General features: G+C 39.8%; 1 protein-coding gene across 9 annotated transcripts in view; it reads left to right on the forward strand.

Moving 5' to 3' along the window:
* Window positions 1-19,006, forward strand: part of LOC143153205 (pleckstrin homology domain-containing family G member 5) — a 119,418-nt gene that overhangs the window by 12,057 nt on the left and 88,355 nt on the right. For all 9 annotated transcript variants that reach the window (XM_076324160.1, XM_076324153.1, XM_076324177.1 and 6 more), the window contains 3 exons: window positions 1,688-1,775; window positions 3,184-3,271; window positions 9,060-9,165. In XM_076324160.1, coding sequence (XP_076180275.1) covers window positions 1,688-1,775; window positions 3,184-3,271; window positions 9,060-9,165 — 282 coding nt within the window. The remainder of the gene's footprint in view (window positions 1-1,687; window positions 1,776-3,183; window positions 3,272-9,059; window positions 9,166-19,006) is intronic.

The raw sequence follows: 19,006 nt of genomic DNA on the forward strand, positions 1-19,006 counted from the left end.
TCCCGTTTGTTCAATTTATATTTCACTTTCGCTCGAAAATCAACGTAATCCGTATTTCGATTTCTCTTTTCACGGTTGCAAACGAAAATTTTTTAACGAAAAATTCTTCGTCGCTCGCCGTCAGTCTCTTTTTATTTACAAATCGGTGAACGAAGCAATTTCATAGGCAACACTGTCACGGTAAGACGAACGATAAAAAAATTGAATCGGCAGGTAACGGAAGAAACGAACGTTCGTTCCAGCAATAAAATTATTTCATTGCGAATTGCAATTTCCGTTTTACCGATCTCGTTCAACAGATTGACCGAGTTTTATGTTATTACTCAACACAATAGAAACTCGACGTGACATTTATGTTCCTCGATCGGATTGAATTAAAATTCACCTCCGACGTTGGATTGTTAATCATGCTACGTGTACTTTATACGGAAAGCGGAATACTAATTAACGAACGTTCAATTTCCGTAATACCGTGTCCCTTTCGACGCATTCCGTGATAAACTCAACCGAATCTTCGAAGTTATCGGAGTTTCGCCAGCTCTGACGCGAACATCCTCCATTTAATGGAACAATAATAATATTTTCTCGTCGTTTCGACGGGGTGTGCCCGACTCGTCTCGATAAGGCTCGACTTGCCGGCGAGGAAAGATAAATTAATAAAGTATAAGTAACGTCGCGGACTCACGACGAAGATAATTTCCCTTTCAGAACGATGGTTCGCTTTTACGCCGATGGAAAGAGCGAAGCGTCGGTATTGAAATTCTTCGAGCAATAAAATTCCTAACCCGGTGGTGATGAATGCATAGAAATTCCAAGCTACCACCGTTTCGTCAATTACGGAGCTTTTCGATGTAGAAAAATAATCGGTCGGTTATTGGACTAAATTATATGAAAAAAAAAAAAATCTTCAATATCTTTACAAGTATATAAATCAACGCAAAGAGTTTCAATTCAATATATTTCTCGCCTTACTTCGAAAAAGAATCTCAAGTGTTACTCGTTCTTCAATTCGAAACGCGAGCTCCTTAAGTTACACACATCGAGGAAATTGGAGAATCAATTGGTAAACAATTTTTTTTGTACGTTTCATACTCGAAAAAATAAGATACGAAGTTTCTTTTAAAGGCACGATCGTAAACACGAGGTAACTCCCTTGAGCGGTGAATCAGCCTTAAATTCGGTGGCCGCTAAAACATGATCAATAATTTTGTTTCGCCTCGTAGGCGGTGTCGTAAATATTCGTATATCGGACAGTCGTGCGGTTATCGAGCACCGTATTAAATGTATCGCGAAATGATTGAACCGTATCCCCTGATGCGTTCTTTTTTTTTTTTTTTTCCCCCCTCGTCGCGAATCGGGTTCGAACGTAGGTGGAACGCATTAAGGGGATGAAAATATCCGGGCAACGGGTGCAACACGACACAGCGAAAGATATCTGCTTGAACCATGCTAGAGAAGGATCGATTAGTTAGGTCGATTCTAAACGGAGGCGTTCCACAAGACGGTAAATTCTCATTGACTCCGTTCTCGCACGAAACAAGGATCCTCCGTCTTGTCTGGTGTGCATTTTTTATCGGGACCAAGACGAACTCGCGACGAACTCTACCCTGTACATCTTTCGAGACTTAATTTTCATGTGCGTTCGAGCGTCACGATCGATTGTAAAAGAAATTGCATTCTCCGACAGGCTAGGAGTCCAAGGCGACGGGTGAACGCGCTCTTGAGCAGAACCGCCCCTTATGGACGACACAGCGACCATTATGATTCCACTATAGGTAATTGCGACGCGTAATTAATTTTTCTTTCGTCCGTACTTGTGTAAAATTTCTAGCTTGATTTCAATTTCCTGGTATATCGAACACTCGTATACACATATTAAATACACTTGCAAGTATAATATATACTCGTACGAATATATTAAATACTCGTATAAATATATTACATACGTTTATAAGTATAATAGATACTCGTATAAATATATTACATACGTTTGTAAGTATAATAGATACTCGTATAAATATATTACATACGTTTATAAGTATAATAGATACTCGTATAAATATATTAAATACAGGTATAAATATATTAATACACGTATAAGTATAATATATACTCGTATAAATACATTAAATGCTTGTACAAATATATTAATACACGTGTAAGTATAATATATACCCGTATAAATATATGTTCATAAATATTTTGTAAATAGTATTGTACTTAAGTACAATGTATTTCTGTATTTAAGTACAAGTGCACAGGGATTCTTGCCAAGTGAGGGGTAAATGGCAACGTTCACGTTACCCCTTCTCTTCTCCTTCTGGTTCCCGAATTACGTTCTCATGTGCCAAAGTGTTTGACGCCCACAAATACGTAAAATCATTGTGTCGCTGACCGCAGAACCCTACGTATGTTCACGGAGCGACACAACCTTCGAAAACATCTATCGAACCCATATACGACGAGTTGCACGACACTCTACACATTTTACTGCGTACATTCTAATGCAGCATTTAGATTTTCATCATTCGTTATCCGTTTTCCTAAGACGTAATTATTAACCAATTCTAATTTGATCGCATCGATAGTTATTACAAATTCAATTATCGTGTGCCAAGTAACAATAATTTTACGAACTAATACAATTTTTTATATAAAGATAAAGTATTCTGATATTTCAAAATAATAAAAACAATTTTACAAGGAGTCGAACCTACAGTTTGTGCCTGCCTACAGTATACTTATTTTGAACTTTAAATATACGTTATTGTTTCACAATCGTCGTATCTAGATCACGTATGTTACAATTAATTTTCAATAAGTTACCACCGATAAAACGCATATTTAATAAATAATATTTTAAACCTTGATTTGACAATCTAGTTGAAACTTTACACATTACGAGTTATCGACATAGCATTATTACGTTGTAGGGATTCATGTGACTCGTCGTATATAGATCAGTCGTGTTTAGGTTAATAGATTCGGAAGGAAAGGGGGTACCCTTACGTTGGAACGAATCTGTGCCACTGTTTGTATATCCTCTATTGGAAGAGGACCTATAACGCCATATTTTCTTTGTTAAGTTCCCTTCCAATCATCTTTGCAAAGTATTAACGACTCTTTCGTGGCAAACTAAAGTGAAATTGTTATCAAAACATTGTTCTACGTTCCCGTTTGCAGATTTAAGTAATCCACCCAGCGAGGCGAGCAGCCTTCCCGCTCTCGCGCACACTGCCACGGACGATTACCACACCGAACTCAAATCACTGTAAGTAAAAGTTAACATTTATTCAAGAAATTTTTATACGAATTTACCCAACGATAAAGAAGTAACCACGACCTTTGGAAACTCAAGTACAATGTTCGAATCTTCGTTATCTTATTCTTTAATTATTTTTATGTATCAATTCGAACCAATAGTATAATTCTCTTGCGACGAAAATTATACGCGCATCGAAATTAAATTTACGAAACCTTTTACGCCGGAGAGAAAAAAAGAGAAACGGAAGCATCTGAATTAATTAAAGTGGCAAAGAATTCGTGTGACGAAAATTCGCGCGATGGAGATTCCACGGCAATGCAGAAATACCCTAGCATAAGAAACCGAATTTTTCTTTGTCACGGAGTGAAACATTTTTGTTTATCGTACCGACGAAACACGTCGACTCGCAACGTCGAATAAACGCAAACAATCACGGGGATGATACCGTTTCTCGGGTTCAGCTGGAGATATCGCATCTTATAGCTGTATTTATTACCGTTATTTATTCCTCGTTGTACTCTGACGATTCGAGCCGGGTGGATTCCTGGAAACTGGCTTACCCTTAATTTCGATCTATATAGCATCAGCTTAGACCGGTGTAGCCTTTGTTATCAACAAGTTCCAGCTAATTAAAGTCGCTTTCCTAACGTGTCGAGTGCTGGCATTCCTTTTGTTTAAAAGAAACCGAGCAAATTGCGCCTTCGAACAGCTTGATTTACGGGTCTGCGAACAGGAGTCTCGTAACTCGTGTTTCGACGTTACTCGCACAGCTACGCTGTAGGGGGGAGGGGGTCTTGCACATGCATCAGTGGTAAAATACGGAAGGGTGCAGTCTTACCGAAACCATTAATTCCCGAAGAGACGTTCTCGTAGACGAAAAAGGGGACGGTACTGTGTCGACCTAGCGTTGATCGATATTTGATTCGAAAAAGAGACTTCAATTTCCTTATCCCTCTCAGCCAAGTCGATTCGATCCAACCCGATTGTACCGATAGACGCGCTACGATTGTTTACTTAGCTCCGTGTACAAGATTAACCCCTTTATTTCGGACATAATTTGAGTGGTTCCAATTTTTTTTTCGAATGGGAGCTCGCACTTGCCTTTCTACGTGGCATTGTAACTTTAGAAAAGGTAGAAACAATTGTTTAAGGTCATCCAAGGTCATTTCGCCAATTAACGTACAACTCCCGACGACGAAGTGCATGCGCCACTAGAATCGTAGCTAAGGATAGAAGACACGAGAGCATCGTAACATATTTACAAAAATAATAACACGGGCTCAGAGAACTATTCGTTTAATTGGAGGTTAGGTTCGTAAGCACCGGGCGTATCTCGTCTTTGAATTATACCGATAGTTAACGATATCATTGTTATTATTATGTATCTTTATTATCCGATTACAAAATACTGTAAAAGGTAGCTTTTAAACGTAACCTCAAAGTTCCTCCCGTGAAACAGAAATGTGTAATATAAAAAATGGTTGACTTAATCTTCGTATTGGGTAATTAACTGGTGTAAAAGTAACGAGAAAGTAAATTCTATTGTGTTGCATTTTGGTACACAGAGCTCACCGACCCATCCAGATTCGTGTCTTCGGTACAGAGGGTGAAACACGGCGCGCGTCGATTCGAAGCGGGGAACCTCGGTCTTTTTAAAAAGATCTTCGCCCTCGATGAATACAGCGAAATTGTTTCATCGTAGAAACTTTAAAAGCTTCCGCTCGGGCAGTTTTCACGAAACGACCCTAACAAGCTTCTGATGTATTTTCGCGGCTGCGCCCGATGTACTTTTTCTTTCGAGTTGTGTTGTAGGATGCACGACTCGCCTCTCCCCGCTCCCCATCCGCGAACGAAGAAGTCGTTCGTTACCACTTTGAATCACCTTGTACTACAAAAGCGTAAGTTTACGTGCCACGTACGTAATTGGTTCGACCCAGTTGCTAACAATCCCGAGAAGTACCCCTAGCCTGCGCTAGCCCTGAGCAATTCCGGTTATTCTTTCTCATGGATGGAAACGAAAGGAACGCGCACGTTCAGATCCCTTTCTTCGTTTAAATCGGACTAAACAGCGAATATAAGCTTGACGTTGATACAACCGATTGGACTTCTTCGTAATGAATCTCGAAGGAGGCCAAACGGTGAACTGGGACGATACCGGACCATTGTTCGTCGATATAAGTCACAAGAGATTTTCAATTACTGTCCACTTCGACATATGGGGTTGTGACCAGTTCACACGTGGAACAACTTGAAGAGTTTCGAACCGATTCCTTTCATCGGTGTCCCGATCTGTTCATTCAACGACCACGTTGCTCCCTAAGGGTATACGAATAAAATATAAATATTGTGGAACGTTAGGCATTCAGACAGGTCAACGATACACCTCTTTGATGATAATAACAATGTAAAATATATTCAAGCATGAAACTCCCACTATACAATCCACACTTTCTGACCACGACCCACCCACAAGTAACAAAGCCCTTTTTTCAACTGCCTCGTTCGTCTCCTCCAGTTTAAAACTTCAGACCCGTTTCCAATGATCCATGCACACTCTCGAAACCGATATCCTACTGTAAACTTTAAACATCCGCTCGATGTCGTACGCTCTTCCCCAAACACTCTTAATTCACACCCAGTCATACCGATACTTATCTCGTACCTACAATATTGACCCTTGCTGCTGTACAAACTTGATTGACAGTTTGAAGAGTGTTAATAATATCTATCGAAATTCCTCTTGGTTCCTAACGATCCAGCACACTCTCGAAACCGATATCCTACTGTAAACTATAAACATCCGCTCGATGTCGTAGCTCTTCCCCAAACACTCTTAATTCACACCCAGTCATACCGATACTTATCTCGTACCTACAATATTGACCCTTGCTGCTGTACAAACTTGATTGACAGTTTGAAGAGTGTTAATAATATCTATCGAAATTCCTCTTGGTTCCTAACGATCCAGCACACTCTCGAAACCGATATCCTACCGTAAACTATAAACATCCGCTCGATGTCGTACATTCTTCCCCAAACATTCTTAATTCACACCCAGTCATACCGATATTTATCTCGTACCCACAATATCGATCACGATGAAAGGACGACGATCGGTAATTGCTGCTGTGCAACCTTGATCGTCGGTCTAGGAAGTGTTAATAATTCGTATCGAAATATTTTTAAAGTGGCCGCCAATCGAACAGACCGTTTCAGCCAGACTTTCTTAATAAAACCAAAGAGTAGCATTCAATTCTCGTCGGTTTCTATTTTAATAAACCGAGCCACGTCACGAGTCCTACTGGAATTACAGCTGGCATACATAAGATCAGGCTATAGTTAATTTTCCCTGAAAGGATTCGGAAGGATGAGCAAACGGAAGTAACAGTTTCCTCCCACCCAATCTCGGTAATGCCTACGCAGGCCAGCGCACAGAGATACACAGAAACGAGTGGCGCGCGTGTGGCCGAAGGTCTGCAACGTACACACCGAAACCGGCAAAAGAGGTTTTAATCAGTGGCGGACCGTTACAACGAAACGAAAGGAATACGTGCGCGATTCTTAACGCGTTCCTTCAATACTTGGTCAACGCATCGACGAATGCGAACAGAGAAGACAAAAGAGACGTAAACCAACGGGGACAGACTGTTTTCGCGAAATCCCTTTTCTCGCTGACCCCTACGCTCGTCCCAGCGGTATTTATCTCACGGCGAGATTAAAACACCGAAGAAAGGTTAAATACGAGATGCCCTCGGATTATTTCCTCGGAACTTTGCACAGAGTGTATACAAGAAAAAGTTATTTTACCGAACCGTAATATTTAAAATATATGTATACATCCGAGATATTAACCCTTCGCCCTCGAAGCTTTTCTGCTATCGAAAACTAGCACCTCGATGAAATCCTTCAAATCGTGTAATTAATTTAAAACGGTATATTTTTATTCCAACATTTCATATACGTATGTTCATATCTTAGAAGAAACGAGTAATTCGATTTTAATTTCAATTTCAAACCACGATGGTTTTCCGAATTGTAGAAAGTACACCGCGTTGAGTGGCGATCGAGGATAGCCTCTCGAGTGGAAAGGGTTAATCCTTCGATAGGGTTTTCCAAGAAGTGGTAGATTTTTCATTACTGAATTTTTTTGTAGGATCTCGAGGATTTCTAAATAATTCGAAAATGGAAGAACTCTGTACGGATGATATTTTTTATAGAGTAATTACGAATTTGATGTGCTTTTTTAGAGCACTGCATCGGTCCGAAACGTAGACTGTTTACGAAAGATTCTTCCAAGTGTATCTGGATAAGGTATTAAATTAGAACGTACGTGTGGAAAGTTGATAATAGTTTATTATTATCGAAGTGAGATTATCTTTCACGGTGGAGAGGTAGAGAGAAGCGTTTCACCCCCCAGCAGCAACTCCGCGCGCCTTTATTGGTTCAAACTTTAATAATCTTTTGCTCGAATACGATTCGTTCGCGATATATGGTTCCTTCGGAACTTTTTATCCTCTCGTCGAGTAGAATACGCGGAGGTAATGAAAAAAATTGTGCCTTGAATTTTACCATCGGAATCGATTGAAACACGTGGATTCATCCTTGGATTATTGCCCGGTCAATGATTCTGTTATCGTTATTTTTATTCGATTCACACGGAGTTATATTTTCTACGCATGAGAAACGTTAATTAAAAACGTAGAAAGTTAATTAAAATTCGTAAACAGCTGCTACGAAACGCGCTGAAAGTTTTGTACCGCGATTTTCGAAACTGTGTTCGAATTTGAGGCGGGTGCAAATTACTCGGCAGCCATTAATCATTCGCGAAGTTCATCAGGACGCGCGTGACAATATCGAAAAACCATTTCATTTTCAATTTATCCGCGATCGTCGGTTATATTTATATCGCAACCGACGATTTTCTCAAAACGAATAAGCTTTTTCGATCATCGCGATGATAAATTATCGGCGTACACTAAATGATAAATTGCCGCGGAAATTCTCAACGATGGATCAAAAAATTCTTCTAGCCGCTTAATTAATGCGATCGGAAGAGCGTTTCTTTCACACAGAGCGATAGCTCTTTGGCAATTGGATTTTTTGTCAGGTTTCGTTTCCAGTTTTTTGCCTGATGCGCTTTGCGAGATCCGTTCGTTCGGTTTTAAAGTCTAAAATACGAGTTTTTTCGCTCGTTAGACGAGAAATGGAAAAACAGTCCATATTTTGGACCGCGGTGGTCACGGCGAAAGGATTCTAAAATATTTTTTCGTCCCGATGTAACGAAGATTCGTTTAATTTAAATGCGCACGATATTCGTAGAAGGCAAGCATAAATATAAGGTTAACATAGGTGCACGAATCGAATCGGTGGAAACAGTTTACGATTTTTTTGTTCCGGTACGTGCACGCAAACTTAATTGGCCGCTCAAGGTTACTCCCCTTCCCCCACCCCCTCATACGAATCACGCTATGTATCACTTTCGCGTCGAGATAACCTACCACTCGCAGAACTTTTTCATGAAACTTTACACCGTAATCAATTTTAATATTACGGTCCGGGTCGAACGTTAATATCTGAAATTTCTATAATCGTACAAGAAATGAAATGGATCTATCGTCGGTAATTTCAGTCGAAGAGATAAAACCGTGTTTCCTAGGAAGCTGACCGAGACAGGATAAAAACGAATGCGAATTAATTTCCGGGCAAATGGAACGCGGGTTCTTTACCTCTTCCCTTGTGTTTATCGAGTCCCTGTCAGAGAGTTTATATTCAACCGGACGACTTTTTGTTTCAGCCGTGAAAAGGAGCAACAGGTCAGGAACGAATGGAGGAACCTGAAAGTTGCTGTCCGAAATTTGTCTCTGCTGCATGTCGGGCATCTCTCCACGAAGCATCACTCGGTAAGTGTCCGACAAACGGTTTAATTAATTCGACTACACTTCGCGCGGTTATTTTCAACCGTTAACCGGTTACGACACCGTTATGTCACCGGTTACGTTTTCACATGTAAATTTCACCTTACATTATTTTATCGTCACCAGACAAGAACTTCGCGACTACGAACTACGACCTCCAATTATCTACTCACGGTCGACCGGTTGTTTCGTTGTCTTCTTCGAAGCCTATTGTTTCGAGGCGCAAATCGCTAACCCGTAACTTTCACGATCAAAGTTGCAAGTAACGTTCGCATCTTCTGCAACGCCATGCTAAGCACGACACCTCGCCCTTGGAACGATCGATTAAGATCGCGAGGCCGAGCAGTCGACGAAGCTTTCGATAAAGCAAAACGAGTACACGAGTTTTGCGTCTTCGTTGATCGCGTCAAACGAGCGACATTCTATGCAGTAACGAACTTCTGCCACTTACGCAACCGCTCTCTTTTATTCTCCTCGTCGTTGAAATCGTTTAGGTGTCAAAACAAAAGAGAGTCACCGCTGAGACAACACTGCCGGTTAAAGATAACCGAGTATCTCTTTTGTCTCGATCGTTCGGTTGCTTGCTCACAGTTCTGTGTGAAAAAAAATAACACTTATAAGCGAGATATAGTACACGGTTCTACGCGACTACTCGAATCTGAATTCGCTCGAAGATCTTGGTAAGTCTCGATCGTTTATTGGCGCGACGACTTTCTTACCTTGAACAAACATTGGGTTGTTCGGAAAGTCATTTTTTTTCGGTGAAAATGAAACACGATTCTTTTAGAGCGTGTAAACATTTAATTAAATGATGTATTCTTTATTTTGGAAAACAAAATGACTCCGAACAACCCAATGGTACCTACAAGTGAAACTGTGACTTCGTCTAAATAAACTCGGATCGAGGCTCGTCCGAAAATGCTGGTAAGTTTCTTTCGCTCGTTCACTGGTTCGTACATTGTCTTTCATTGAACGAATAACACGGACAAGTTGGAACGTGACTTATGGCAGTTCGACTTGGGCCTCGAGTCGTGCCTGGATGCATCCTTAACCCTAGATTCATAAACTATATTTACGGTTACATTGTTCATAAACATGTCTCCGATACACCTTACTTTTAAAGTCACCTAACTTAAGTATTACGGGAGATATTAATAAAAATCTACAAATATTAGAAACAACTTTTATTGACAATTTAAACATGAAAAAAAAAAAAAATTGAAAAAATCAATCCGAGCATTCTAGGCACAAACTAAGCATGCATTTACATCTCTTTCGCGCCATGCGCTGTAAGAGTTCTTTTAATCGAGGGTGTATCAGAGACGTGTGTTTATGAATCCAGGATTAAACATCCGAGCAGGATTCTCGACGACCTCGTTAACCGTCATAGTAACTCGATCGCGGTGTATGCGATGTGAAAACGTTGCAGAAACGTTAGAAACGAATTTCTTGGCGCTCCCGCTCACGTCAAGGATCCTTTTAAGGATGTTCAGCTCCCGGGGCAAGGTTACCTTAGCCATAATTAATATTCAAAGAACTGGCTCCGACGTTCTCCGCGTTAACGGACGGAGGTTCTGGTGCGCGATAAAGGGAGAGGATGTTAAGAGCGACTTATAACGTTTGTGGAAACGGAAAAAATCGGGGTGTTCTGAATCCTTTGACTGGCGGAGCACGCTCTCGCGGCGAACAATCCGCGTTTTTATGCGGAACAGACTACAAAAGGGAGTCGCCACTGGCATCGACTGCGTTCAGCCTTTGAGCCCGAGCCAAAGACACGTCTTTTTCGTACCACGTACCATTATTAAACGATCCCGAATCGTCCCTACCTGCTTATTATTCCCGGTAATTTGTGTCCTGGCGTGGGTGTTCCACGTTCGTTGTAACCGAGACGAAGAAAAAAAAAAAAGAAAAAGAAACGAAACTTCGCGAGAGGAACGTCTTTGCATCGGCTGATGCGTTTAGAATGTTATTTTCGTCGAGTTCGAAGCGTTTAGAATGTTATTCCCTTCAAGGTCGAAGCGTTTAGAATGTTACGACGAAACGATATTTCGAAATTCTAACATTTAGCGAAGTTGCAGCAACGAATAGACTTGTTTCGCGTATTTCTCGAAAACTATATTTTTCAATCCGGCCGATACGAAATCTTCAGTACGGCATATGTACTGGTATATATATATATATATATATATATATACGTATCGAATGATGAACCGATACGTTAATCGTTTAATTTTCCATAAACGACTTAAAGTCGTATTTTTTTCGATGCGTTGAATCCCTTTGAGATTCTCGCGCCCCGAATCACCGTAAGACATCTTTAAAGCCACGGGACAACCGTGGGGTCTTCGCGGCGACCCCCTTTCCCTTATTTATTTCCATAAAACTGGAAGCACGGCTTTCCTTCGGCAACGTTTCTCGTACGTTCGGTGTTATAACAATTTTAAAAGCTTCGAGGGGACGTTCGGTGCCCGAGAAGGATCATCTTTTGGGGATACAAGGGGTCTCTCGGGTTCCAACTCCGTGACTTTTCCACCAGACCCCGTGCAGCTCGATAGAAACGGAGATACAACGAGAACACAAAACCAATCGGCTGCTCAAGGTCACCGCGAGGCTATCCCAACCGTAACGATATCTCTCGTTTCTTTTTTTTTTCTCGTTCATACTTGCAGACACACGGGTCTCTGTATAACCCCATTGTATACAAAATTGGATAGTATTTCTTTTTTACGACTTGGGGGACATCTAATGCGGAGGGAATATTTTCTTTTTTCTTTTTCTTTTACCGGTACACGCCTGAAAAGATTTCAAAGCTATTTTAACTTTATCAATTGGACACTTACCACGATGGAGCACGATGTAGTGGCAAACTTCGGGGAAACGTGCGTAGATCGTGTCGGATGTACTCTAATTCCAATAATTTCTTTAAACGATCGAAACACAGGTACCGACCTGAACCAACCGGATTTCAAAGCTATTTTAACCATTTTTCAATCGGACACTTTCTACGAATGGAACACGATGCAATAACGAACTTCCGAGAAACGTGTACACATCGAAGTGGACGTGCTCTAAAACCGATAGTTTCCTTAAACGATCGAAATATCCATAGTTCGTATAGATGTGTATCAGAACGTAATAAGACAAAGGCTTTGGCTACACGTTTCAACGATGTACAGGTTAGGGAACATCAAGTGCACGGTTGATTGAGATATATGTATATACACATATATAGTACATATCAGTTACGAGTGGAATTAATAGAACGAAGCGAGGAGGTATAAACGCTAGTATGGAGGTATGGCGTTAAACCCGTGAATATTGTTCCGAAGACGCGACTGCACAAACGATCCGTTATAGTCTCGTATTCGATCGAACAATCGCGCGAACCGAGATACGCGATTACATTTACATACCTACTTACGTAGTCGCGAACACGAACAAATTGCCAACAGATTAACCCGGCGAGTTCTAAACGGAGAAATACAAATACATAGATTTATCGTTTGGTCGTAGTAACCTGCAACGTACCCCGTTCCCCCACGAATCCGTTTGGTTGGAAATCCGTGTCGATTTTTCCGCCCTTCGTGCGACACTCGACAACGTAAATACGATGGATCATTATCAATCCGTCGAACAGGAAACACGAGCACGTGGAAAGCTTGCATTGCAAAGAGGCGTTCGAGCGTCGATTCCTCTTCGTTTTTTTCTTTTTTTTTTTTTTTTTTTTTCGGAGGGGGGTGGGGTACGAACCCGCTCGCCGGACAATGGAAACACGACGGATCGATGAAGAAATTAATGGGCGTTCTTCTTTAATGCGAAACTCTTTCCATCTGTGTTCCACCAAGGGTCTCTCGCTCGACAGTTTCTGACAACAGCTCTCCACGGTTACATCGGGTCCCGGCTACATCGCCCGGCCGATTTCTCTCTTTTGTTCTCAGCTCCGCCTCGTCCCCCTGCTCTGGTCCATCCTCTGCCCCGCTGTACCCGGCTAGAGCAGGAAACCGTGTTTTTTTTTTTTTTTTTTTTTCGTCTGTTTCGTTCCGAACGATTTTATTTCCCAACGCGATTCAATCTGTGCACCGTACCGTGTTGCTTATCGCGCGGCACCCCGGTTCGATGAAATCGAAGCCACGTATCGACGACGGGCCCTCGTCGACCGATCGATGTTGCGTTTTGTGGACGGCTAACTGTCCGCGAACGACGAAACACCGGTTTCCACATCTACGGGAAACTCGACTGGACCCGGTATATTTACATATAAGCCGCTTGCGAGGAACGCGAGGAACCTAGCCGACGGACAGGATCCGTGTGCACGGAAATGGGGTTTAACCTCTCGCGTTGGAAAGACGCGTTATGCATGTCGATTGTTATGTGCTTCTTCGGGGGGAACTCCATCCCGACTAGTCGAAAGAAGGGATTTTTTTTGTCCTTTTTTTTGTTTTCTTAATGTTCGAAGCGTTTAGAATGTTGTTTTCTTCGAGTTCGAAGCGCTTAGAATGTTATTTTTTTCGAGTTCGAAGCGCTTAGAACGTTATTTCCTTCAAGTTCGAAATGTTTAGAAAGTTACGACGAAACGATATTTCGAAATTCTAACATTTAGCGAAGTTGCAGCGAATAAACGAATAAACTTGTTTCACATATTTCTCGAAACTACGTTTTTCAATTTGGCCAACACGAAATCTTCAGAACTGCATATGTAGAATGCTCATAGAGTATTCTACAATGTTGCGTACGATTTTTGTGATACGTTAATTACTTAATTTTCCATATACATTTAAAGTCATTTTTTTTTTTTTTTTGATAAAAATGATCGTTCTTTCTTCAAACTTTGACCAGTTTTAGAATTATTAAAATTTTCGAAAAATCGTATTGCACATTTTAGATAACAGTCTCTAATTTACGAATCGATACTTTTTTATTTCAAACCCCCTAGTTTTTGTCAACCGTGTGGCGGCTGAGTTATATTTATATTCTCTGAGAAACATTGCGTTTTTCATTTAGTAACTACTTAGGAAAAAAATTCGTAAAATTTATTCATTTTTTGACGTCTCAGAGCGATGTCCCTCTTAAAATACTTTCAAACATTGTAAATCTTATTTATGTATATCCAAATAGTGCGACTATATCCATTTTTTACACACAATCTACTTTCAACTTTAAATGGGAATTATTGCAAGCAAAAACTCGCTTTGGACAAGTTAGTCACGAGCTTCTGTCAATTAATTTCCAGCTGTAGAGGTTAATGCAGCGACAGCTAGCGGCCGTGTAACGTACTAAGGAAGACGGAGTGGGGGAAAGGCCCACGAGGTAATAATTATTAATATCGGAAATAATATATACAGTGAGTCCAGAAACTATTCACGCGTATTTTCTGATAAAGAATGTTCAGTCTATAGTGTTCTATCGTTCAACTGTGAAAGAAATCTCCCCAAAAAATTGTAATAAAAAAATGAAGAAATACTAAATTTTCTGGTCTCGATTTTATCCTCTAGAGAACATTTTTTGTCGATAAGAGAATTGTGTCATAGAGGGCCCAATGTGCTTTACATGCATACAAACTTTCATTAAAATCAGCCATTTAGGTTAGGGGAATTTCCTTATTGTATACTGTACGAATACTTTTTTGATCCACTGTATAATGGGTCTTGTCAAGGAACTTTACAAGCTCGACATGGTGAGAAGTTCGTTATCGAAATTTTGGACACTTATTGATTAGAGGTGTCCGAACTTTGGGCAGAGTGTTAGGTATATTGTCGTGGAAGTACGATGTTTTGTACACACGAAGAAGTATTAAAATTGACTTTGAGATGACCTTCATGCTTTCGACCTCTAGATTTTTGTCTCGTGAAATTTTAACAATATCAATAGTGATACGTACCGCATTATACCGAGATTGTGTACAATGTACGAAGTGAAAGAAAAAGAAGTATCTATAGAAGCGTAAGTATACGTTCGGTAGAGAAACGAGGTGCGGCTACGTGTTGTTATTAATGATTTCTTCTGCTTCTTTCGCGAACGAATATGCCCGCTCGTATGTTTCTTCGCACGTTGCAAACATCGAAACGGAATTTTTCGAAAAGTGCACAACGATAACAAAACGTCAATTACGCTAGCTCTTGGTTTAAAAAGTTCTTAATTCACAGTTAATCGCCGCAGGTACTATTGCGTTCCCTTCTCAGATCACGCAACTTTTTAATTAAAAATTTCGAGATAATCGTCCACCGAATCCGATGACTGGTCAAAGTTAAGCTACATTGTTATTTATACTTTAATGAAATAAGTTTCGAACCGAAAGTATCTGTACAGCGTCTAGGAGAATAATGTTGGCAGAAGTTTAAATAAACCACTTTTTGTCCGGACGTTGGGAAATGGTCGATGTATAGCGATAGGTCGAATTGGACGTGCAACTGAGAACACGATAAGTCGATGCACGATGTTTCGCGTGATGCACGATTATGATTCCTTCGAGTTGTTCGCTTTGAAAGTTCTGCACGCCTTCGGGGAACGTGATGTATAGTTATTTGTACTATTTTCTGAAACTTATATCTGCACGTGTCGGATATCGATCTAGGCTGTAACGTCTACTCGAGAAAACATCCCGAAACGATAAAATGTTATTTCGACGTCTTCCATCTTGGAAGGAATGCTCTACCGTTTTTACTGCTTTGCGTGTTCAATTATTGCTCAAGAGGGACATTCTCAGGTACTTTGGAAATTCAAATATAGTAACCAGCAATTCAAGAAAATTTCATTTATATGTCGTACAGCGTAAGAGTATTACAAATCGATTGCGACTGAATATAATTCTTGGAATAATGTATTCTGTATAATCTGCACAATCTTATATAGTACTAATGTAAGTAGAATATAATGGTAAGAGGTAGGGTTTCAACAGAATCCCCATGTACAGGTTGACCTATTTTGATGTACATATATTAACAATAAGACGAGTGGAATAATGTGGACGCTAACTACTGCTGAAGGAAATTCATTATATGTATTATAGTTCACTGGTGTGTACATTTCGTACTGGAATCTCAGTAATTAGCATTAAGGTGTAATTTTAGCCGAAAAATCATATTTCAGGTACTTCATAAAAAGTGTTCGAAATTTTAACCTTTTTCGCCCCAATATTTTACGATATACCATATACTACCTAGAGTATTATACTCTACGTATATTCCCAGATAAGTCCTGGTTAAAATAAAGCGTATTTATTTTACAGAACAAAAATCGAGGAAACTTTTTCTCTTTTTAATATAAAATCCCATGGGATAAAAGCAATATTTTTATTTCCCGTTATACGGTCAAGGTTTCATCTCTTTCAAGATTAGTTTAATTCTTTTAAATAATTTTTCATTTAACGATCCTTTATATAAAAAATATATAAGTACGAGTTGCCCCCGAAATAATTCAATCTCGTGTCAATATTTTCGAACATCTTTATCTCAAGACTCCAGATACGTGTACACAAGTGAAATATTATTCGATTGTATCGGGTTGTTCGGAAAGTCATTTCGTTTTTTTCCAAAAAAATGAAACACGATTTTTTTAGAGTGTGTAAACATTTTATCAAATTATATATCCTCCATTTTGGAAAACGAAGTGACTTTCCGAACAAAACCCAATATATTGTCCGTCGTCGATTTCACAAACGAAACGAAACATTACGTTCGATGTTCGTAATTCAAATTCCCTCGAGCTCGAAGCGTGTTCTTTTCGCCTAAACGCGTTAAAACAGAACGAATCGTGTGACACCGATCGCTACCCCTATCCCGATACTTCGTTCAACGAAACCGCGAAACTCGCCAGCGAGTACAGTTTAAGCGAAAAAGACGACGAAGGAAGGGTAGAAAAGTAGGATCCACGGTAAAAGGAAAGTACGATCGCTATGGAGAGCTTGAGTGGTCGCTGGAATGAGATGTCACGTGAGAAGGGGGCAGACCGCGTTGTTTATTTCCTGCACAGTTCGGTTTTATTTCCACGCTTGATTTCTACCATAGCCCGGGGACGAAACGTCGAACATTGGTACGCACTTACATTTTCCTTCACCTTTATTTCGTTACTTTTTCACAGCTCTTTCGGGACTGGTAATAACACATGTAGGTACACACGATATTCCGTAGCCGATACTTCTCGGATGTACAACATTCACTCGCGTATCGTGTACACGTGTATATCTATGAAAAACGACAGCGGTGTTTACCAATAGATTTTATTTACAAATTTTTCAAACTTGCGTAAAAAAAAAAAAAGAATAAAACGATCATCAATCGATGAAACTTTAACGAAAATTGCGTCAAATTCTCAGCCCCGAAAGGATTACAAATCGTATAATTGTATATCTTTTGTTTGAAATGAAGAGAGAATTCGATACGATAATTTACGCAATATCTTCTAAAAAGTAGAAACAGTATTTGTAAATAGAACAAGAAGAACTATGTACGGAAATCATAATGGAGACAAAAAGAAATCCTTGTTTGTGGCCAAAGTATTTGTAATACCGTAACAATTTCGACAAGCAACCTACACGTATATAGCTCCCCTTGCCCTATTTCAAAACAAATATTGTTTTTACCTTTCAAAGGTTACCGCGTAAATCATACTGAATAGGATCATTAATCAAGGAATGGAACATTTGTGGAAAGTAAATTACGCGTTATTAACACATTGGATACCGTGGTGGTTTTTACTTACATTAGATCCAACGATGACAAACGCTTCGAACGTGCAACGCTCAACAGAAGTAGAATCTAATAATTGTAAATATCTGAATAATATAAATTATCCTTGAAAATACTGTAGAATAATTATACGATTGACACTTTGAATATTTCTTCGCTTGAATATTCGTCGCTTAGCAGAAGTAGAATCTAATAATTGTAAATATGTGAACAATATAAATTATTCTTGAAAATACTGTAAAATAATTATACGATTGACACTTTGAATATTTCTTCGCTTGAATATTCGTCGCTTAGCAGAAGTAGAATCTAATAATTGTAAATATCTGAACAATATAAATTATCCTTGAACATATTGTAAAATAATTATACGATTGACACTTTGAATATTTCTATAAATTACCTCCGTAGCAATCAGGGTGAATAAAATGGCATGAAAATCATATCAAATGTTGTATGTTTCGCGCGAACAGTGTTCGGTTCAACATTTTCCGGATTCTTTGAACAATGTTCAGAGAAAATATGATTTGTTCCAAGCTGGAATGTTACTCGTTAAAGTGTTTTAGTATCCGAGAGCGAAATAGTTTCACAACACAGTCGAATGGGGGAAGAAACTTCGGGAAAATTATTAGTTGCCTCGACTCGAGCACCGACCAACGGGGCTTTTCCCTGGGAAGAACTTTCTTCGACCTTGACGTTTAATGAGTGAAATATGAAAACCCTCGGAATCGTTAATTTGCATTGTAGATTCGGATATCGATTTCGGGACCGGAGGGAGAGCTTCAATCTCGCTTTACTTTGCAAGGTCGAGGCTTAAAGGCTTACCGTCAAAACGTCGAAATTTTTACCAAAATTTTCTAAACCCATGCGAACGACAGTCACCCTCAAACTACGGAATGATTCAGTCAAAATATTTGTTTGACAGATTAAAATCGGGACAACCCGCGAAGATTCACCAGACGTTCTCGACGTGACTTAAAATTGAGGTTAGGGGTGAAAGAAACCTTCGCAGCTAACTTCGATATAACACGTATACTTTGTTCTAATGCGCGCAATGAAGACGTTAATATCCACTTGCATAATGTGACTATTTAAGACCTCGATTAGACAAAAATTCCCATAACGTTCGCTCGGGATATTTT

The sequence above is a fragment of the Ptiloglossa arizonensis genome, chromosome 1, assembly GCF_051014685.1.
Source record: "Ptiloglossa arizonensis isolate GNS036 chromosome 1, iyPtiAriz1_principal, whole genome shotgun sequence".
Classification (NCBI taxonomy): Eukaryota; Metazoa; Arthropoda; class Insecta; order Hymenoptera; family Colletidae; genus Ptiloglossa; species Ptiloglossa arizonensis.